This window comes from Capricornis sumatraensis, chromosome 17, assembly GCF_032405125.1.
Source record: "Capricornis sumatraensis isolate serow.1 chromosome 17, serow.2, whole genome shotgun sequence".
NCBI classification, from domain to species: Eukaryota; Metazoa; Chordata; class Mammalia; order Artiodactyla; family Bovidae; genus Capricornis; species Capricornis sumatraensis.
In genome coordinates this window covers 51,876,610-51,898,255 of record NC_091085.1, presented here as the reverse complement: position 1 = coordinate 51,898,255, position 21,646 = coordinate 51,876,610, and the positions used below count along the sequence as shown (strand labels likewise).

At 56.2% G+C, this 21,646-nt stretch overlaps 3 protein-coding genes across 7 annotated transcripts; 2 read left to right on the top strand and 1 right to left on the bottom strand.

The window, feature by feature from the left end:
* The first annotated feature begins 524 nt into the window (after positions 1-524).
* On the top strand, positions 525-2,253 carry LOC138093846 (tRNA (cytidine(32)/guanosine(34)-2'-O)-methyltransferase-like). The gene is made up of 2 exons (XM_068990016.1): positions 525-1,522; positions 1,591-2,253. The coding sequence occupies exons 1-2, from the start codon at positions 754-756 to the stop codon at positions 1,695-1,697; spliced, it is 876 nt and encodes a 291-aa protein (XP_068846117.1). The 5' UTR covers positions 525-753; the 3' UTR covers positions 1,698-2,253.
* Positions 2,254-7,050: 4,797 nt separating this feature from the next.
* Positions 7,051-13,903, bottom strand: DDX51 (DEAD-box helicase 51). The gene is given in 14 exon segments (XM_068989996.1): positions 7,051-8,428; positions 8,616-8,750; positions 8,854-8,917; positions 9,033-9,134; positions 9,331-9,447; positions 9,537-9,652; positions 9,730-9,928; positions 10,063-10,208; positions 10,279-10,387; positions 10,554-10,660; positions 10,754-10,825; positions 10,911-11,056; positions 11,368-11,518; positions 13,364-13,903. Coding segments are annotated over 14 exon segments (2,031 nt in total). The 3' UTR covers positions 7,051-8,401.
* A 117-nt stretch (positions 13,904-14,020) lies between these two features.
* NOC4L (nucleolar complex associated 4 homolog) lies at positions 14,021-19,670 on the top strand. 5 transcript variants are annotated; one of them, XM_068989862.1, is made up of 15 exons: positions 14,021-14,142; positions 14,485-14,605; positions 15,102-15,208; positions 15,478-15,585; positions 15,798-15,890; positions 15,974-16,073; positions 16,153-16,187; positions 16,524-16,574; positions 16,665-16,776; positions 17,013-17,073; positions 17,458-17,568; positions 17,722-17,882; positions 17,969-18,051; positions 18,343-18,456; positions 18,562-19,670. In XM_068989862.1, the coding sequence occupies exons 1-15, from the start codon at positions 14,026-14,028 to the stop codon at positions 18,679-18,681; spliced, it is 1,494 nt and encodes a 497-aa protein (XP_068845963.1). In that variant the 5' UTR covers positions 14,021-14,025; the 3' UTR covers positions 18,682-19,670. The 5 variants fall into 5 exon arrangements, with proteins under 5 accessions (XP_068845963.1, XP_068845964.1, XP_068845960.1 ...); XM_068989863.1 differs by having other exon boundaries at positions 15,741-15,890; positions 16,725-16,776; XM_068989859.1 differs by having other exon boundaries at positions 15,741-15,890.
* The last annotated feature ends 1,976 nt before the right edge of the window (positions 19,671-21,646 follow it).

Below are 21,646 nucleotides of genomic sequence, written 5' to 3'. Positions count from 1 at the left end.
AAGCTTCCCTAGACCTGTCCTTTGGGATTCAGTGGAGGTCCCATTACTTGGGCCTGATTATTAACTCATTGTCTAGCCCTTTACTCTGCAGAGGATGGAGAGGGAGGCTGAAGGTTCCAAGCTTCTGACCATAGTATATAGTCTTCCTGGTGACCATCCTCTGGCCAGGAGCCCACCAAGAGTCACCTGGTTAGATCAAAAGACCCTCCTGGCAGCCCTGCCACTCAGGAGATTTCATGGGTTCTAGGAGCTCTGTGTCAGGAGCTGGGGACAGAGACCAGTATATTATATATTTATTATCATTTCCCAGTGAAGAACTGTGAAAACTGAGAAATGATTCATTTTTCTTTTCTTTCGTTTTTGGCCATGCCACGTGGTATACAGAGTCCTAGTTTCCTGACCTGACCACGGATTGAACCTGTGCCCCCTGCAGAACAACAGTGAGAGAGTTCGCCAGACTGGCCACATAGGCACAAGATACTGAAACTCACGTGGTACATTCAGGTCTGGTCTCGGCTTCGCACGAACCACCGCTTTCCTTGATGACAAGCTTGCCACACTCCACTTGCCCTTAAGGCATCTGTGACAGATACTCAGATCAACTGAGAACACAAACTGAAATCCTGTAACTTCTCACTGGTTTGCACTCCCGCTGAGGCTTGTACTGCTCCTGGACTGGTGACCTGCTTCATTCCTTTTCTCCCAACTGAAAATTTGAGCTTACTGTTGTCAGGTGCCTGGACAAACTGTGAGATGGGCCGGACGTCAGAGGACAAGCAGGATGTCTATCACCGCCTCACCAAGGAGAATGGCTGGCGTGCCCACAGTGCCTTCAAGCTGCTGCAGCTGGATGAGGAATTCCACCTCTTCCAAGGCGTGATGCGGGCCGTGGACCTGTGCGCGGCCCCCGGCGGCTGGACCCAGGTGCTGAGTCAGAAGATTGGGGGCCAGGGTGCTGGCCACGTGGTGGCTGTGGATCTTCAGGGTATGGCCCCACTGCCGGGCGTGGTGCAGATCCAGGGGGACATCGCCCAGCTGTCCACTGCCAAGGAGGTCGTCCAGCACTTTGAGGGCTGCCCCGCGGACCTAGTGGTGTGCGATGGGGCCCCCGATGTGACCGGCCTCCACGACGTCGATGAGTATATGCAGTCCCAGCTCCTCCTAGCTGCTCTGAACATTGCTACACACGTCCTGAAGCCAGGGGGCTGCTTTGTGGCCAAGATCTTCCGAGGCCGGGATGTGACACTGGTCTACAGCCAGCTGCGTGTCTTCTTCTCCAGCGTGATCTGTGCCAAGCCCAGGAGCAGCCGGAACGCCAGCATCGAGGCCTTTGCTGTCTGTAAGGGTTATGACCCTCCTGAGGGCTTCCTGCCCGACCTGACCAAGCCGCTACTGGACCACTCTTACGATCCAGACTTCAATCAATTAGATGGCCCCACTCGCGTCATTGTGCCATTTGTGACCTGTGGGGTCCAGAGCGCCTATGATTCAGATTGCAGTTACCCACAGGACCTAGAAGACGGCTCAGAATAGAGGTAGACTCCACCCACTCAGCCCCTACCCTCTCACCATCATACCAGGAGGCCTGAGCGTTGAAAAAGGGGCGGCTGACCAAGATCTGCCCCCAGGACTACCCCATCAGCACAGTGGCCACATTGCCCCCGTCCCTGGCTGCCCCACAGGTCACACCCTGCTGACCTCTGAGGTGGAAGACAGTGAAATGAATTGTTTCCTTTAACACGTTAACTAAGCTGACAGTTTGATAAGGACTTGGAAGCTATTTGCTGTTCAAGGAAAACCATAACTTGAGTAGGTGAACTTGTTTTCAAATACATCATCAGTGAGTCCTGAACATACAGGCTCCAAGTGGGAACCTCCAGCAACCACCACAAACACAGCAAGGACAGAAACATCACAGAACGTACGTCTGCACTGCAGAGGGGATTCTTGAATAGGGTCCTGCCTCTTCTCTAAATCTTTGCAGCTGTGTGTCCTGAATATGTCCAGAATTTACTCTGAAAGCAGGACTTCTAAACCCTGGTAGAAGTCAGCAGTATCTGTGAAATTGATGGAAGAAAATATTACATCTTTATTTTCACAGATATAGCTGAAATTTTAGCTTTGCTAGGGAATCTGAACGCTGGCAGCAAATCACGGTAGTAAAAGCAATGCCTGCAACTTTCCCACTACTACAGATCAGTTACTTTTTTGTGTTGTGTTACAGTTGTGGGCATCTTAAAATGTTGTTCACGTTGGCCACTACTTTGAATAAGATGTCATAATTAGATGTACTGATTTTTAAAAGTTCATATATTTAAAAACAGCAGTGAGATACAAGGACACACATGTTAGACTGGCTCAACAGTGAAGACCTTGGCTCCTGAGGGTGTAGGACAGCCCATTCCCACGCTCTGTTGGTGGGCACTTGAAAGTGTAAAGCCTCTTTGGAAGCAGCTTGTTGTATTTAAACCATCATTTACTCTCTGACCCAGCAGCCTCACTTCTCACTGTTCACACAGGAGGGGTGAGAACAGGCATTTACATGATCACCTGTATGCAAACATTTAGAGCAGCTTTGTTCATAATCTCCGCAAACTGGAAGCAACCCAGTCGTTCACCTGGCAAACGGAGAAGCAGACTCTGTTCCCTCCAGACAATGACACAGCACTCGGGAAGCAGGACCAGGCTGCTGGTGCTGGGACGGCAGGGGGATCTCAAGTGTACTGTGCAGAAAGGAGGCGGCCAGACACCAGAGGCTGCATTCTGTAGTTGTGCATGCACGCTTAGTCGTGTCTGACTCTTGTGATCCCATGGACTGTAGCCGGCCAGGCTCCTCTGTCCATGGAATTTTCCAGGCAAGAATACTGGATTGGTCCAGACAGCTCAATTCACTATCATCCAAAGAGCAAGCATGTGCATGCTCAGTCGCTCAAAACCCACTGTGGATCCAGGTGCTATTATGTCATGTAATGTTTTCATCTCCCAGAATACAGGTGGTTGCTTCGTTGTTTAGTTGCTAGTCATGCCTGACTCCTTTGCAACCCCATGGACTGTAGCCCCCCAGGCTCCTCTGTCCATGAGATTTCCAGGCAAGAATACTGAAGGGAAAAAAAAAAAAAATACTGGATTGGGCTGCCATTTCCTTCTCTAGGGGATCTTCCCGACCCAGGGATCAAACCCATGTCTCTTACATCTCCTAGCAGGCAGGTTCTTTACCGGTTGAGCCACCAGGGAAGCCCCTGCATTCTGTATGATTTCATCTATATGACATCCTGAAGATGGCAAAACTATAGAGTCAGACTACAGCTTGGGAGTTTTCAGGGGTGAGATGGCGGTGGGGGGAAAGGAAGGGCCATTGGAGATTTGGTGGTGATGCAAATGTCCTGTTCATAGCCTTTCTCAACACTCACTATACCATGCATCAAAAAAATTGGGGATTTCCCTGGCGGTCCAGTACCAGATCCCTGGTGGCTCAGTAGGTAAAGAGTCTACCTGCAATGCAGGAGATTCCGGTTCGATCCTTGAATTGAGGAAGAGCCCCTGGAGAAGGAAATGGCAACTCACTCCAGGATTCTTGCCTGGAGAATTCCATGGGCAGAGGAGTCTGACAGGCTACAGTCCATGGGGTTGCAAAGAGTCGAACGTGACTGACACTTTCACTGAAGGTCCAGTGGTTAGGGCTGCAAGCTTTCACTGCCGAAGGCCTGGTTGGAGAGCTAAAATCCCACAAGCTGCCCAGAAAAGAAAGGTGGGGGTAGTGATTTTTTACTGGATGCAGATTCCACTGCAGATTTTTGAAACCTTCATGGGAGAGTAAACAGTCCATTAGAAAATTAGTGACTGAGAGGAGTGTGGAGAAAACCTGGCTAACTTCTCAGATAAGTCTGGAAACCAGAAAGTTCTTTCTGGTGTTGGGATAAACAGAGGCTCCAAGGAGTGCCTCCCTGATGGCTTCAGGGGAGTGGCCTCTGCAGCCTTCACACCCCTCATCTGTCCCTCTGCCTGCTGTGCCCACAGTTGCCTGCTGTGGGCACAGGTCTGAGGACAGATGCTCTCAAGTGGGCTGGGTGCAGGGCTGTAGCTGCTTCTAGCCAGGTGGTGGCTTCTGCTTTGTCTCCACCTGCAGGACTCGTCCTTCCAGCTGGGAGGGCACTGGTCTGGACGCAGTTTTTGGCCACAGACCCGAGAGCTCAGAAAGGGAGCAAAGGATTGAGGAACGTTTCAACAACAAAGCTCTTTCTCATCCCATCCGTTTATTTTTGGGAATGGGATTTTTTTCGGTGTTTTGATCTGTAAATTGGAAAACAATAGAGTTGACATTGAATCCTGTGGATATAGGAACTAATTGAAGAATAGAATAGCCCCCTCCATCTGTTAGATTTCACTTTTTATATTTAGTAATTATATACTGTAATCATAGTACACTTGTCATACCAATAATAATTGTACCAGTTTATCAATCCAGAAGATTATTTTTGAATACTTAAGAGTCTTGTGGTCAGTTTTTGAGTACATTTCTATTGCAGAGACACAGGATCTGGGGTCTATAAAATAATTCCCCAAAATATGTTAGGATTAGATCTGGGAGGGAATGGGATGGGAATAGGGATTCACAGAGGGGAGCATGAGCTGGACCCTTGGTTATTTAAGAGTTGTGTGGTCACACGTAGTTTTATAGGGTGATGACAAGTGTCCGGTCATGGATGGAGTATTGGGTGATACCTGAAAGCCCCCTTTTTTGCCTTTTCATGCCTGACTCTGTCATGATGCTCTGAGTGGAGATGCGGGTTCACACACAGGTGTTCAGAGCTGTGGCCGTAGTCTCACCATCCTCCTCTGTCTCTTATATCAGAAGGTGGCGATGTGCTGGGGGAGAGGAAACTGGCAGGCCAGGGTACCCCCTTCACACACCTGCCAGAGAAAGCTCCCAGAAGCACCTGTGGGCACATTCTAGACTGTTCTTTAGCAGGAGGGAGCTTTTGCTGCCCCAGGGTATGGTACCTCCCCCAGCTCCAGCTCAGAGACAGCACTTGGGTCTTTGCTGGATGACAGGACCTGCTGTTGCCTTCCCTCCCCCAACCTGGCAGAGCTGCCTCGCTCCCCATCCTTACCCTGCACCCCTAGGTGGGCGAGGGCAGCAGAGCAGTTGCACTGAGGCCATGCTGTCTCCTGGCCTGACCCAGGGGTCACGTAGGAGGGCAGACCAGCCTGCCCAGGGATGTCATGACCAGTGCAGCTGCTGGACTGGGGGGTCCCCACCATGCCCCCTGCTCTGGGGGCCGCCTAAAACATGATCAGTTCCTGAACCTCAGGGGATGCAGCTCTGGGCTCTCAGGTCCTCCGAGATCCTTTGTGAGCTCAGTGCCCGCCAGCCCACCCTGCTGCTCAGTGGGCCCAAGGCCACTGCTGCTTGGCCATGTTCCCACCCTCTTCCATTCTTTCCTTTTTTTCCCAGTTTTATTGAGATGTAGTTGACCGACAGCACTGTGCACAGCATAATGCTCTGGCACATAGCATGGAATGATTATCACATCAAGTTTAGTGAATGTTCATCTTATGTAGATAGAACATTAAATAAAATTTCCTTATGGTGAGAATTTAGGATTTACTCCTTTTAAAATAATGTATCTATTTGGCCATGCCAGGTGTTAGTTACAGCACAAAGGATCTTTGATTTTCACTGCAGCATGCGGGATTTAGTTAGAACACGGAGGATCGCTTACTTACGGCATGTGGGATCTAGTTCCCCAACCAGGGATGGAATCCAGGTCCCCTGCATTGAGTGTGTGGAGTCTTAGCCCCTGGCCCACCAGGGAAGCCCATGATCCACTCTCAACTTTCGTATGTGTCATATGTAGCCCACAGCGTGTTAGTTACACTTGTCATGTTGTACATTACATTCTGGTACTTATTTGCCTAATAAATGGAAGTCTGTACCTTTTGACCATCTCCAGTCCCTGCTTCTGGTAATGACAGATCTGTCTTTTTCTATGAGTTTGTTTAATTGGTTTACTACAGTGTTAATCCCTACTTCACTCTTTCCTGAAGTCGTTTTTTATTTCAGATAAAATGCCTAGCAGGTCACTGTTGAAACCCAGCACCAAAAAGTGACCTGTACCTCCAGCCCTCCTGAAAACACTGTTCCCTCCCGTCTCCCAGACACCTAGGGCCCTATCTTCAGGTTCAGAGCGAAGTCTAAGTCAAGCCATGTCCAGTTTCCTTGTGGTCACTTGGCTACTTCCTTGGAAGTGAGGATGCCAGCAGGTTTGGACTCAGACCCCCTCCCCACTCTCCCACTGCTCAGGGGTACAGTTACATGAAGCCCTCAGCACATGGCACCCTTGGCCCCCGGTTGAAGCCTCGTGGCCTCCCGCCCTCTCTGCTGACCTGGCCGAGAGCCTCCACTCGTATCCCTGCAGATGTACCCTCCCCACCACTTACACCTCTTCCCAGAACTCGTGGACAGGCTTGGGGCCACTGTGCATACCCTGGGCCCTGCTGGGACAGTGGGGGATGGGGCTAGCCTGGCCACCCCACAGTACTCAGTAAACATGATACTGCAATTTTTTGTCCTCTTGCATTTATTACAAAACTTTCAGGCTCAGCTGTTGTCTTTGGTTACCTTCTTCTGATATAAGCATGTCTGGATGTAAAGAAAAGGGCAAGCTGAGGGGCAAGCCGGGATTTCCAGTAATCCTATCACCATGGGGCACTGCAGCCACCCCCAGCCACTGCCCTTGCCTACCCCTCCCCAGCCCACGTCTGTACTTTATTCCTTTTATTCCAGTGCACGCACACCGTGTTCTCATCCATTCAGCGGGTGATGAACACCTGGGATGTTTCTACTCCCTGGCTGTTAGGAAGAACACTTGTGTCCTGCATGAACACACGTTCATTCTCTGGGGCATGTGCCCAGGTGTGGGACTGGGGTCACACCCACCAACAGTGCCAGTGTGTGGGGCCGTCCGCACGTCAGTGTCACACCTGTACTGTCCCGGCTCACTGCTGCGGGGGTGGCCTGTGTCTGGTATGCACCTCCTGGGTCATCAGTGACACCAAGCACCTTCTGATTGCTTGTTGGCCAAACCCGCCAGGAGGGGAGCCTCCACCATGCTGGGCAGGGGTGGGGGGTGGGGTGGCACAGGAGCTCAAACACAGCTGGCCCTTGTCTGGATTTTCTTAAGAGAAATGTTTCTCTATTTGCTATCTGCCCTTAGGACAATTTCTAGACTCTAAGCAGCTGTTTTTGTGATCTTGTCAGTAGTTTTGTTAGGGAGAAGATCTATGGCATTCCCAGTTCCACCTCCTGGAAGCTGATTCCAGTCAACCTTACCTTCTCTGAGCAAAAGCTAGACCCAGTCAGCAGGGGCTGTTTATTTATCAGAAACAAGACTCCAGTAATTTTGGGCACTGTTTTTCAATAAACTGGATGCATCCAACGTGAGGTTCCCTGACAAGTGACTCAGAGGCTTCTGTTTCACCACCGGCTACACCTGTGCCTCCCCTCGCCCCGGCCACTCGCGCAGACTGGTTCCAGCTCCTCAGGAAGGTGTGAGCCAAGCCATCTGTAATCGTGTCCCTCCAACACACAGACCACAGCCGGACAGCAGGCCCCTGTGCTCCCAGGGACTTTTTGCAGAAAACAGCGCAGCTCCAGGTAGCAGCCACTGCCTCCCTGATTCGGTGACAGCGAGCACTCGGGACGCCAGGACTCGTGGGCTGGGTTGTTACTCTGCCAAAACAAGTGACACGTGTCCAGGCAGAGATGAGAAGCCACAGTTCGTCCCCGGTTTAACACTGTATTTAACGTCTGCACGTAAGTCTTGGAAATGAGGCTTGCTCACACCCAGCGGTTAGTGCTCCGAAGCCATTTTCTGGATGTTCATCTCACACGCTCTGAATAATCATGAAGTAAAGCATTGGTGACCACATAGCGTGTCCTCTGGTCTCTGCAATGCCTCTCAGGGAATGGCTACCAAGTGGCCAGTGCTTTGCCCCAACAGTGAGGAACCCAGGGCCACCTCTCCCACTCAGGGTGGTGACTCACGTCCTTAGAAGAACTGAATTCCTGAAGGCACTTCAAGGCTGACCCCCAACTTACAGCCAAACGAAGGCAGACACCACCCCGTCAGTTCTGGGAGAGTGTGAACAGCTTCATTGGAGCCTTGTTTCCAGGAAGACCACCTACAGGAAGCTGACCTGACCTTGTGCCCTCTTGCCGGTCTTGGGCCTGGGCCAAGCCTCATGTGTGTCCTGGGCCTGGTCTAAGGCAGCAGAGTGCTTGGGGACCAAGACTCTTGCAACTGAGGAATCCCTGTCTTCTGCTCATGCGTCTGGCAGCCACTGCTCAGGATCTTCCCAGAAAGGAGGGAGCCCTCGCTGATGAGTCCCCAGTCCTGGCCTAGGCTGCCTTCTGCTTCCGCTCCTCCTGCAGGAGGGGAGACAGGGTTGGCCCACACCACCTTCCCTCACTCCCTGTGCCAGCCCTGCCCCTCCAAACCCAAGATGCCCTGAGCCTGCTCAGAAAGTGAGCCCAGCCGTGGGCCTCCCCGCCCCATCTCCACCCACCACCTCGGGTTTCCATGAGAGACGAGCCCCCGCAGTCGGCCCCTCACCTTGACGGCCTTCTCCAGCAGGGACAAGGCCTCCTCGTACCGTGGAACCAGCGGCTGCAGGAGCTCACTGGGGGTGTCATGCCGCTCCAGCCCGGGCACCCCACCTTCCTCAAGCATGCGGAGGAACCTCCTCTCCTGGAGGGAAGAACACGAGGGAATGAGGTTCCTCCCTGCCCCACCCTGCTCCGCCCCGGGCAGAACCTGGCCCTGGCCTCCTGCGGAGACCACACAGACTGACCTGCACTTTAAGGAGCAGTGTGAAGGCCTGCCCGGATTTTCCTGCACGGGCAGTTCTTCCAACCCTGAAAGCAAGCACAGCTACTGCAGAGCGCTGGCCCCCAACCCCTTAGGGATCTGAGGGAAATGTGGTTCCTCCCCAGGCCCCCCCTGCCTCCAGACCCAGGGTCAGGCCCACACCTGTGCACGTAGGTCCGCAGATACTGGGGGGCATCGTAGTTGACCACCAGCTGCACGCCCTGCACGTCGATGCCACGGGCCGTGGCGTCAGTGCTAATGAGACTGCCGGGATACAAGGGGCTGTGGGTCCTGTCCAAGGCCAGGAGCAGTGACACACCCCCACTCCCAGTCTGCACGGGACACTTCATGAAGTCCAGAGGCGCATTTCCTGCACAAGGAGACCTTCAGGGACCCAGCTGACCCCTGAGTGAGCACCCCTCCCCAGAGCAGGACCCAGCCTTCCTTGCCAGGTACTCACAGCTGGATCTTTCCCTGCTCAAACTGCTTCAAGATGCTCTTCCTCTGGCCAGGCCCATAGCGGGAGGAGAACTCGGCCACGGTCACACCCCCGAAAGCCTGGACCAGCAGGAACAGCCTGGAAGGGAGAAGCCAGAGCCCAGTGGGCTGGGGCCAGAATGACCTCTGCCTCTGCTCCTGTCCCTGCCCTGGGCAGTCAGGCCTCACCTGTGTGAGTTCTCGCGGGAGTTGGTAAAACAGAGGACCCGTGAGAAGTTCATTTCCAAAATCAGATGCAGGACGACCAATGGCTTGAAGCGGAGACTGCAGGGCACGTAGTGATGCTGTATGGGACGGCATGGGGTTGGCCAGGCCCGGGTGCCTAGATGCGCCCCCTCCCCACCCCCAGTACCCTGCTCACCGTGAGCCCTACAGGGAAGGTGTACTTCCCACCTGAGTCCCCATCCACGTCAATGCCAGGGTCGCTGGGGGCCGTATACGCTGACCCCGTTGAGAAGAGCCGGGGCTGGTAAAGGCCAAGCTGCTGCAGCTTTTCAGGGTTCTGGGTCAGGGTGGCTGAGAAGAGTAGCTTCTGCAGGGGCATCTGAGGATAGCACATGCTGAAAGGGAATGGGGTACTGGAAAAGCAGCCACAGCCCAACCAGCAGCCCCTCCAGCCAGCGCGGACAGCTCGAGGGACCAGCTCAGGGCAGCCCCACTGGGCCGGGAGCAGAGTGACCTCAGGGCTGGGTACCTGGCAGCAGTCACCACCCGGGGCTGCGTTCTCTGGAGCAGAGCACAGGGATCCTTGGGGCCCTCACTGGGAAAGGCAGCAGCCACCACCCGTGGCAGCCAGGACTGGTGCATGCTGTCAATCATGCGGTCAGCCTCATCAATGATCTGCAGGAGACAGGAAGCTAAGGTCAGCTTCAGCTCTCGGCCCGGGCCTCCCTCCAGGCGGGTGACCTACCAGGAAGCGGAGGTGCTGGAGGCTGAATCCTGGGGTCTGGTCGACGTGGTCCACCAGGCGGCCAGGGGTGGCCACCATGATGTCAGCCAGGCAGCGGAAGCCGTCTGCTCTGTGGAGCAGAGGGTGGCTCAGCAAGGTCCCCTGGCACTGACCCCTCCTATGTGGGGACCCTGTGGATAGTAGTCGCTCCCATTCCCCTGGGGCCAGATGGCTCCAGCTCAGCTGCACAAAGTGAGCCTGCCTCCCCGAGGTGCCCACAGCCCAGTGGGACCTACGTCTTCTGCACGAGGCTCTCCTGCTCCTTAGCCAGCGACTTCTGCCCGGTGATCAGGGCCACTCGAAGAGGAGTGGCATCCGTGTAGACGTTGAACACTTTGCTCACCTGGAAGAGGAGTGGCCATCACCAGTGTGATCTGAGGCCCCCCTGCAGCAACAAAGACCCTGGATCTGACCTCCAGGAATGGGGTCCACGTACCTGCTGGGCCAGCTCCTTGGTTGGCAGCACAACCAGGGCACGAACCTGGCACACGGCTCGATGTAGCAGGGCCTGCAGAGGAGGACGACCGCCCGTGTCAGCAGGGTCGCTCCCTGCCTGCATGCCTGACCGGAGGGTGAGGGGTCCTTGCACTTACCTGCACCACAGGGATGATGAAGGCCAGGGTCTTCCCACTGCCCGTTGGGGCAGAAACACAGAGGTCGCTAGGCCGGTAGCCGCCTCTGCTGACCAGAAACCCATTGGCTGTGCTCTCTAGGAGAGCAGGAATCACTGCAGCCTGCACTGGACAGGGAAGGGCGAGAGGCAGGTCATGTCTGTGCAGGGACACCCAGGATCAGCACAGGCTCTGAGGCCAGAAGTAGCGTCTTCCCCATCCATGACCTCTAGGCTGGGCTCTGCCTCAGGGTCGGCACCAGGGCCTCCAGGAGTGTCAAAGAGGCTAAAGCTGCTAAGACCAACTCCACACCCGACACTGGACGTGTACAGGGGCTGCCTGTGTTGGCAGCTGCTGAGTGAGGCCCTGCATGGCTCTGAGCATGCTCTAGAAGGAAACCCACCCCCATCTCCAGTCCACCCGCCCAGGGCTGGGGCACCTGGAAAGTAGGATGAGATGCCCTGTGCCCGCAGCTTCTTCTGCAGGTCTGGGTGAACTTCAGGGATGTCTTCGATAGGCACCAAGCCTTCAGTTACATTCTTTCCAACGCAGCTTGGCTGAGCCAACCACACTGGCAGGAAAGGCTGGACCTATCACAAAGGACAGAAGAGAAAGACCGGGTAAATTCTCCAGAACCAGCTGGGCAAGGCCTGGGAAGCCAAGAACTCAAAACACAGGCTAAAGAGGCTATAGAAACAGGCAAGGCTTCAAACTTCTCCCAGCTCTTTTTCTTCTGCACGGCTTATGGGATCTGAGTTGTTGTTCAGGGATTGAACCCTCAGGGATCAAATCCAGGTCCTTGGCAGTGAAAGTGTGGAATCCTAATCACTGGACCATCAGGGAGTCCCCAGCTTTTCCCTGACCCCTACAACTCACTCTCCATGTGACATTTAAAGGAACTGAGAAATACAATCCAAAATATGCCACTCCCTGAGCCAAACAAACCACCCAGGGACTTACCTTCACACCTACGATAAGATCCACGCTCTAAAAATATCTGTGCTCTGAGCCACAGCTCCAGGGCCCCGTGACCTGGCAGTTTCTTGCCCCTCAAGTATACAATCCCCTCCATGCTTTTTATACACTAAGCTCATTACTACCTCAGGGCCTTTGCTCCAATCCAGCCTTCTGCCTGGTACACACTTCCCTGCCCCTCTTCTCCCATCTTAACTAGGCTGATTTCTGTCTTTGAGAAAGACAGATCCCAACTCAATGTGGATCTCCCAATAAGAACCTACTCTACAGCACAGGAAACTCTATTCCATACTCTCTAATAAGCTATATGGGAATAGAATCTAAAAGAGAATGGATATAAAATGCTTGCTCCTTGGAAGAAAAGCTATGACAAACCTAGACAGCGTATTAAAAAGCAGAAACATTACTTTGCCAACAAAGGTCCATATAGTCAAGGGTATTGTTTTTCCAGAAGTCATGTATGGATATGAGAGTTGGACCATAAAGAAGGCTGAGCGCCAAAAAACTGATGCTTTTGAACTGTGGTGTTAGAGAAGATTCCTGAGAGTCCCTTGGACTGCAAGGAGATCCAACCAGTCCATCCTAAAGGAAATCAGTCCTGAATATTCATTGGAAGGACTGATGCTAAAGCTGAAACTCCAATACTCTGGCCACCTGATGCAAAGTGCTGACTCATTAAAAAAGACCCTGATGCTGGGAAAGATTGAAGGCAGGATTGAAGGCAGGCCAAGATGGTTGGATGGCATCACCGACTTAATGGACATGAGTTTGAGCAAGCTCTGGGAGATGGTGAAGGCCAGGGAAGCCTGGCGTGTTGCAGTCCATGGGGTGGCAAAGAGTCAGACACAACTGAGCAACTGAACAACAAATATATAACTGACTCATTTTGCTATATAGCAGCAATTAACAAAACGCTGTAAATCAACAATACTCTGATAAAACTAAAAGAAAAAAAAAAAGTGGATCTCTTCACACGGACTCTGCCAAGCGTCTCTTATTTTTCCTAGTGACTGTCACCATCCAAACACGCTTTAGCTCCAGTATTTGTTCACTGAAATCTCTTGCGCTAAGATAAAGCTGCAACTCCCAGGTAGAATCTCCTGTTTGTTTGGAAAGCAAGTGAGCACAGTAGAACCTCCTTAAATGTGCACCAAGGAAGTGAAGCTGTTTAGAGATCTCTGTGACAGCAGCACAGAAACCAAGTCGATCTCATAGATTATGAAAAAAGACAAGTTTTACAATTGAAGGTAGAAACGCTGAGCTTGCACAGAACTCAAACGATTAGTAGCCACCGCAGACAAAACAGCTGAGGCGTAGTAGTCAGCCTACTCAATAATGCACTCACTGAACACAAACCTGACACCCACCAGGTGCAAGCACCGTCCTCCAAGCTGTTCCACGAACAAGAGCCGCGTTAACGACAGTCACCCCAGCTCTGCAGCCTCCCCCGGGCCTCTCACCTTTGGCACCTTGCTTCTCCCGAAGCCCCCGAGCACCAGGGAGTGGGTTAGGGGTCTAGAGGCCTCTTCGGGGGGCGGTCCGCCCCGGCCCTCCGGCGATCCTGCGGCTTCGGCGCCCACGCTGCTCTCCGCCGGCGTCTCCTCACCGCTCTCTGCGCGGCAGAAGCGGGGCCGGACGGCTGTCAGCACCACGCGGCCCCGAGTTCAGGACCCCGCCCAGCCCCGCGAGGCCCCACCTGCGCCCTCGTCCTCGTCCTCGTCGTCCGTCTTCTGCCGCTTGTTGGGGGGCGCGGGCGTACTCCCCAGTTCCCTGCCGCCCTCGCGCCTCCGAGTTCTGCGAGGTCGCCGCCGCCGTTTCCCCGCCGCCGGCGCGCTCTGCGCGGCCTCCTCGGGCGCTTGCTGCGGCGGCTGCTTCTGCAGCTGCCGCTCTCGGGCCCGGCACTGCAGCCGCTCCAGCAGCGCGCGAGCCCGACCGTCTGCCTCGGCCTCCGCCCCGGCCGCCTCGGGTCCAGCGTACCGCGCGACATGGAAGAGCGCCATGCCGGCCAGCCCGCGCCTCTCCTGCTCGGCGCGCAGCGATGACGGCAGGGGCGGGGCGTGACGTCAGTGGCGCGCCAGGCGGCGGAGCGACGGGTCTGGTCTGTCCCTCGTGGGGTGGCGGCATGGAGGGGGACGCCGGCCCCGGGGACGCGCGGCGGGCCTTGGGCCACCTAGTGGAGGCGGTGCTAGCCAGCCGCGGCGAGGCCAACGCCGTGTTCGACATCCTGGCCGTTCTGCAGGTGGGGGCACGTGTGGTGTGGCGGGGGTCGCGGCCGGGTCCGCGGGTTAGAGACCAGAATGGGGGTCTCCTCGGGCTCGGACGAAGTGGGACTTGGTCTCGGATGGGGGCAGATGATTGTGAGGTGGAGTCCAGGGCTATACTGGAAGTTTGCTCCAGCCTCGCAGGGCTTTAGGTTGGAGGGTCCCGGGGCGGGGCGGGGGGAGCTTTGGCAGAGGTGGGATGGGAGAGTCACGCCGGGATCAGGGGTGGAGGGGGATGGGGTTGAGGTCCTGGTCGAGAAAGGGATCAGGGGCCACAGTTCCTGACGGGGTACCCTGCGAACACCGGCGTCTCCCCACAGTCTGAGGACCAGGAGGAAATCCAGGAAGCCGTGCGTGCATGCAGCCGACTTTTCGGGGCCCTGCTGGCCCGAGGAGAACTGTTTGTGGGCCAACTGCCCTCTGAGGAGATGGTCCTGACAGGTGAGTGTCCAGGAGGGCCTAGTCTTGACAGGGTTGGAGAGGGACTTCGCTGACATGGAATGAGCCCCCCAACCCCACCCTAAACTCCATCAAGGGCCATGCAGGTGGGTGGGATCGGGATTATATTTGGGGAAAGGGATGGGATTCAAAGTAATACAGACTTTGAGGCCGAGTTTAAGTAAAGGATGGATGGGGTGTGACTGTGTCTCGTGCCTCTTGTGTGATTTGACCTCCTGGAGCGTTGGCTGTTAGTACCACGAAGATTTAGGTTTATGTGGCTGGTCCTTGGGTTGTCTGGGTCTTGGGGTGAGGAGAGAGAGCCTAGCCCAAGTAGGGCCTGCCCTGCCTGCCTGTGGGAACATGCTGGTCTCACCCCAGGTCTGGAGCCACAGTGACTCGTTTCCACTCGTTCCCTGGTTGCCCAGAGTAGAAGGCAGGGGGAGGTTGGGGCTGGCACCAGTCAGGGTGTGGGCTGACCACCCAGTCCCGCCTACAGGGTCCCGGGGGGCCAATCGCAAATACAAGATGTGGATGCGGCACCGGTACCACAGCTGCTGCAACCGCCTGGGGGAGCTGTTGGCTCACCCCTCCTTTCAGGTCAAGGTGAGCTGGGGTGATTGGCTTTGCCTCTTACCTGCACGGCTCCTGCCCCACCCTCTCTGCACAGCAGGGGTCTGTGGCTGTGACTGCAGACCCCTCCCTAGGTAAGGATGTTCTCTCTTTCTGTGGCTGGTTTCGAGGGTGTGGGTTCATTCTGTCTCCTGACTCTGCCCGGAGTGTGGTTTTGCCGGCATGCAGGTCTAAGCACCAGTCTGCAGGGGGTAACTTGTGGTGGATATGCAGCGTGGTCCCTTTGCCACCCCTCCTCCTAGGAGCTGGCCCTCAGCACACTTATGAAGTTTGTGCAGCTGGAGGGTGAGCACCCGCTGGAGAAGCCTAAGTGGGAAGGCAACTATCTGTTCCCCCACCAGCTCTTCATGGTAAGTCTCGGGGTCTCCCCCGGCCATCTGTGGGTTGTGGGGTTGAGGGGACTCTCGCAGCTCCCCTAGACTCTGCTCTGTGAGCTCCACGCCTGGGCTGCCTGTCTCGGGGGTGGGAGAGGTGCTCAGTGCCCTGCCCCGCTCCCCCCATGCAGTTGGTGGTGGGAGGCCTGCTGTCTCCAGAGGAGGACCGCTCCCTGCTCCTCTCCCAGTTCCGGGAGTATCTGGAACACGATGACATCCGCTACCATACAATGCAGGCCGCCTCTGACACCGTGGCCCGGGCCACTGATGGGCGCCCTGAGGTGAGCCACCCGGGTCCCTGGGAGCAGGGAGGGAGGAGGCAGTGGGCATGCAGGATCCAGGTGCTCAGCCTGGCCTCTGGCAGGTGCCCCTCACTTTCTGGAACAATGCCTTCATGCTGCTGTCCTCTGTGAGCCTGCCCCGCCAGGAGGGCACCCTCTCCAGCTTCTATGTGAAGCACACAGGTCAGTGTTGGGGGTGGGACAGCAGGCAGGAGGGGCCCGGCCGGGTCGCACGTCTGGTGACCCCTTGTGTTCCTTGCAGAGCTGTCAGACAAGTGGAAGGTCATTCATCTGAAGGTGAGACTCCCGGGACAGATGGGTGGTTGGCCTTCCTGGGAACCACCCGATCCTGGGCCAGCACCTTCTTCCTAGCCTTGACAGTGGGGTCACAGGAGGACCCGAGGGAGAGAGGATGCCCACAGGCATGGTTCCCGGAGGTCAGAGGCAGCCTGCTCGGACCTCTTGGGTGCTGAGTGTTATTGCCAGGGTGGGCTATGAACACCGACCCTGTGGTCCTGAGGGAGGTTTTCTCTCGCCGCGACCCCTTAAGTTCTGTCCTGTTATCAGAGGCAGGAGGAGGGTGGGGTGGCATTGAGAACATGGGGGACCTCGACCCCTGCCGCTTCCCTGCAGGAGCACAGGAAGGCCTTCCAGCAGATGTGGCTCCGCTTCCTCAAGCACCAGGTAGGGCGAAGGGGAGGGACCCAGGGCAGGGCTCCAGTGTGGGGCTCTCGGGATGGGGAAGCCGGCACCCTGACCTGCTGCTTCCCACAGCTGCCTCTCCGCGTCTGCAAGAAGGTGCTGGTGATCATGCACGACTCCATCCTGCCCCACCTGGCGCAGCCCAGCCTCATGATCGACTTCCTCACCCGTGCCTATGACATCGGTGAGCAGGAGATGCCCGGCGGGCCCAGAGTGGGACCGGGCATGGGGTGGTGCTTTGCGTTCCTGGATGCTGGCATCCAGCAGGGTTGAGAGCAGGGGCCCAGCTGGTCAGCAGTATTTGTGCTGGAGGTTTTTTCCTACCTCCCATCTGGCGGATGGCCTCTGGCTTTGCTGGAATCTCATTCCCCGAGTTGGGGTGCTATTAGGTTGGGGCTTCACAGCTGTGTCTGTCTGCAGGTGGAGCCATCAGCCTGCTGGCCTTGAATGGACTTTTCATCTTGATTCATAAACACAACCTGTGAGTGTCTGCCTGGGGGTTTGTGGGCCTTTTAGCTCTGCTAAAAGGTCCTTGACCTGAGCTGGCATTTTTTAAAAACTTAATTTGTCTCTTTCTGGCTGTGCTGGCTCTCCATTGCCAGTGGACTTTTCTCTCGTTGAGGCAAGCATTCTCTAGTTGCGGTGACTTCTCTTGTTGCGGAGCAATACTCGTGGTACACGGGCTTAGTTGCCTCATAGCATGCAAGATCTTCCTGAACCAAGGATCGAACCCTAGTCTCCTGCATTGGCAAGTGGATTTTTTTTAACCACTGAGCCACCAGGGAGGCCCGCAGGTCGGGGTTCCGATCTATTCTCTCTGTGGCTTCTCCCCGCACGTGCCCCCCTCTCTTACCTCACCCCCTAGAGAGTACCCTGACTTCTACCGGAAGCTGTATGGCCTTCTCGATCCGTCCGTCTTCCACGTGAAGTACCGGGCCCGCTTCTTCCACTTGGCCGACCTCTTCCTGTCATCCTCGTGAGTACAGGGGTGGGGATGGGACTAGGGGACACCTGGCCTAGCTCAGTGTGACAGGGGCCACCTGGGCCCCACCGAGTCCTGCAGGGTAGGAAGGGAAGCTAGGGGCTGGTGCAGGGGGCAGCAGGGTCTCACACCCACTTCCCTGCCCAGGCACCTGCCTGCCTACCTGGTGGCTGCCTTCGCCAAGCGCCTGGCCCGCCTGGCCCTGACAGCACCCCCCGAGGCCCTGCTCATGGTCCTGCCCTTTATCTGCAACCTGCTGCGCAGACACCCGGCCTGCCGGGTCCTCATACATCGGCCCCGGGGCCCTGGTGAGTGTGGCTGGAGGTGGAGGAGGCCGGGCCGCGAGGCCAGTACGTGGGGGTGAGTGGAGGTCAGCCCTGGATCTTGTTCCTAGAGCTGGACGCCGACCCCTATGACCCCGCAGAGGAGGACCCAGCTCAGAGCCGAGCCCTGGAGAGCTCCCTGTGGGAGCTGCAGGTGAGGGCACCCTGGCTGCCCAGATCACACCCTGAGCTTCCTGGAGCCACCCTCCCCAGGGCGCTTCCCCTGCCCACCCGCCCAGCTCCGCCTGTGTGTCTCTGGCCAGCTCCTTCCTCTGGCCTTTGTCCTCCAGGATCCCATCTTGCCCCATCACTTCGGGTTCCCAAGGGAGTCTGTCTCTGTCTGGAGTTTCCACTCTGTCCCCCTCCCCCAGCTGCTGAAGCGCTGGGATGTCCACTGCTCAGTGCTGCCCAAGGAGGGCTGGTGAAATCCCACGTGTCCCTCCAGGCCCTCCAGCAGCATTACCACCCCGAGGTGTCCAAGGCCGCCAGCGCCATCAACCAGGCGCTGTCCGTGCCTGAGGTCAGCATCGCCCCGCTGCTGGAGGTCACTGCCTTTGAGGTAAGGGCATGGGGCGGGGCTGCAGTGGAGAGGGTGGAGGGGGGCAGGGGGATGGGGTGGCCGTGGCTGCACAGTGCAGACTGACTGTCCGTCCTTTCCTTGCAGATCTTCGAGCGGGACCTGAAGAAGAAGGGGCCTGGGTCGGTGCCACTGGAGTTCATCCCAGCACGGGGCCTGCTGGGCCGGCGGGAGGACCTCTGTGCCCAGCACTTCACGCTGAGCTGACCCTGTGCATCCTGCTCCCCATCACCCCCCATAAGTGGTTTCATAAGAGCTCTTCGGGTGGGCTGGTGGGTGGGGGTCTAGGGAAGCCCACCCCCTCTTCCTTAGCCTGTGGGGCTGGGATCAGTGCTGGCAGCGTGCCTTTACAATTGCAGTGTGTTTCTAGCCTTGCTGGAACATGTTACCCAGGGACCCTCCATTCTCTGCAGCCTGGTGGGGACACAGGTGGGGGTTTATGGGGGGAGGGGGTACAGGAGCAGTCCCTGCCCCCAGGGCTGCAATTACAAGCATGCTGGTTCATCCCTCCAGCCCCTCCATGCCCTGATCAGAGCAGGTGCCTTGGCCACAGCCCAGCACCTGCTTGTGTTTCCAGGATGGTTGTTTTTTTTTAAAATCTCCTGTTTTACTGTGGGTGCTTGGTTCTGCATCTACAGCAGTGACTCCATTTCTTTAAGAAACTGGTTTATTCAAGCACACAACTGGTGCTAGCTTACATTTGGCAGGGACTGAGCAAGCCGTGGCGGGGCAGGAGGCCCAGCAGGGAGAGATGCTCACTGCCCCCAGCAGCCACCTGTCCCCACCGTGTTCTGGGCATACCCCTCCCCACCTCCGCCTGCACTCCTGTTCAGAGAAACAGGGTGGAAGCTCACAGCAGACACCGTGGGAGTCACAGCAGGGAATAGTTCAGCCAGTTTGGTCTCCAGGGACCCTCACTGCTGGCCCAGGGTCCTAGTGTGCGCTCAGCACCCCGTTGGGAGCAGCACACGGCATGGCCCCACTGTCCTGAGAGAACCAGGGACGCTCCTCCTCGACCTGGAGATCGCCTTGTCCGTGGGGCGCAGGGCCTGCCTCGGGGGGCCCTCATGCACGTTCCTGGCGCGTGGTTTCCAGCTTCCCAGACAGCCTGGCACCAGGAGTGCTCAGTGAGCGAGAGGCTGCCATGGCCTCATCAGGGACACCAGGGGGCAGTGCTGGACGGGCCTGAGTCCTCTCGCTTTTCTTGAAAAATAGCAGTATGTGAAAATTTTAAATAAATTATGAAATGTGAACACGTTTTCTTGGTCTTACGTGGGTTCAGCCTCCTGTGCTCCCCGCAGTTCCTCACTTGGGGACCCCCGCCCACAGCCACTCTGGCCCCTAGGCAGCTTCACTTTGCAATGGTTGAGGGGGCTGAGAGTGCCCTTCCCAGGGGCCATGCCATTGGCTAAGTGGCTGTAGGTGAGAAGTAAGTGGGTTGGAGAGGGGATTTGGGGATATCCTGCTGGGGTCTTTTTTCTTTCTCCGTTTCTGTACTCCTAGAATGATTACATCCTGTGTGCTGCCCACCCTCCAGGAGAGGTCAGGTACGCCCCCCACCCCCACCCCATGTAGACATGTTATTTGTGGCCCTGGGGACGTTGTTATTTCCTAGCTTGGGTAGAGTTTTTACAATCGGCTTTTAAAAATTTCAGATATACAATGAATATGTTTTTGGTATACGATACACAATGAATACATTTTTGGTATAAGTATGCCCATCTGATATTTGGGGTATACTAATTTTTGAAAGTTGAAGTCCACAAAGCATAAAATTAAGCACTTTAAAATGCATGGCTCTGTGACATTTGTGCGCTTATGGGTGTGTGACCACTACCTGTATCTAGTTTCAGAACTTTGCATTGCCCCATGGGTGTATATCTTGACCCCTCCTGCTTCATGATGAAGCCCATTAGAAGGCATCTGAGAACCAGAAGCCCCCGCCTGGAAACCCACAAGGCAGAGGCTCTGCCATCCTCTCCCTCTAAGGTTGGGTGGCCGCCACGAACTGGGTCAGCCCCAGGCCTCAGGCAGAAAACAATCCTGAGCGGACACGCGGGGCCCGCACCCTCAGGCAGAGGCACCTGCACTGGGGTCTGGAGGAAGGTGGTGCCATGCCCACCCCGGGGAGTCTGGCATCTGGTGGATGATTTAACCTGGTCCAGATCGAGGGCTGGCCTTTGTCTGGCTCCAGGAGGGACCCAGGCCCTGGGCATCCTGTCTCCTGGGATCACTGTCCGTGGGGCTGGGGTCCATCGGCGCCCCCAGTGGGGCTTTGGACTGAGTGGTGTCCACGCCCCCTCTGGAGGGGCTGTACACTTCCCTGCAGTAAATTGGGATCGTGAGAACAGAGCCCTTGAGTGCCTGGGGGAGTCCTCCCAGGCGGTTGTCCATCATGAGGGAGTTTCAAGGACCCCAGACTTGTCAGTCAGGGTCAGGATGGGGATATTCTTGGGGAAGGGAGTGTGCATGACATTGGAGGGCCCATGAGAAAGAGGATCCCTGCATCTACTACCCCACCAAGCACTAGGAGGGATGAGGCACCCCCCCCACACACAACCGACCCCACCTTGATAAGGATCCCCGGGTGATCCAAGCAGGGCAGGAGACACCTCCAGAGAAGGAAGGTTGGTGGAGGACCTTGGATGGCGCATCCAGGATTGCTGGAGACAGCAAGGCAGACAGGAGCCTTACGGTGGGGAAGAGAGGACCAGTGGCCTCCAGACAGGATGGTGGGGAGGACGTGCCTCTTGGGGTGCCAGCCAGGACAGGTAGTGCCCTGTGTGTCAAGGGACCACCAAGTCCTTTCCCTGTGACCTGAGTCCAGGCTCCTCACAGGCAGCCCCATGGGAGGTGGGGCTCCCATACACCTCTTGGCCCCCAACCCTGCCACCTGCTCAGGGTGACAGCTTCCTGTGGCTCCAATCTCAGGGCCACCTCCCTCCCTGCTGGCTCTTCAGCTCTGGTCCCTGGAGCTGCTCCCAGATCAGGTGCTGCTTCTCTCTACCGGCCCTCACCCTGGCACACACACCTCCATCCTGACACCTCCAGGGAAAGGGGGCACCCCGGCCAACGGAGACCCCATTTCTGCCTCACTCAGAGTTGGAGCTTGAGATAGAATTTGCATCCTGCTGCAGAAACACAGGGACGCAATGTCTCTTGCAGGTCCCAT

Excerpts from the sequence above, each read along its gene's own strand:
- NOC4L (XM_068989860.1), top strand. The coding sequence starts at position 14,026 with ATGGAGGGGGACGCCGGCCCCGGGGACGCGCGGCGGGCCTTGGGCCAC. Across the intron at positions 16,575-16,664 it reads TCCGCTTCCTCAAGCACCAG|CTGCCTCTCCGCGTCTGCAA; the intron begins GTAGGGCGAAGG and ends TGCTTCCCACAG. Across the intron at positions 17,883-17,968 it reads ACATCGGCCCCGGGGCCCTG|AGCTGGACGCCGACCCCTAT; the intron begins GTGAGTGTGGCT and ends TCTTGTTCCTAG.
- LOC138093846 (XM_068990016.1), top strand. The coding sequence starts at position 754 with ATGGGCCGGACGTCAGAGGACAAGCAGGATGTCTATCACCGCCTCACC. Across the intron at positions 1,523-1,590 it reads CCCACAGGACCTAGAAGACG|CGTTGAAAAAGGGGCGGCTG; the intron begins GCTCAGAATAGA and ends AGGAGGCCTGAG.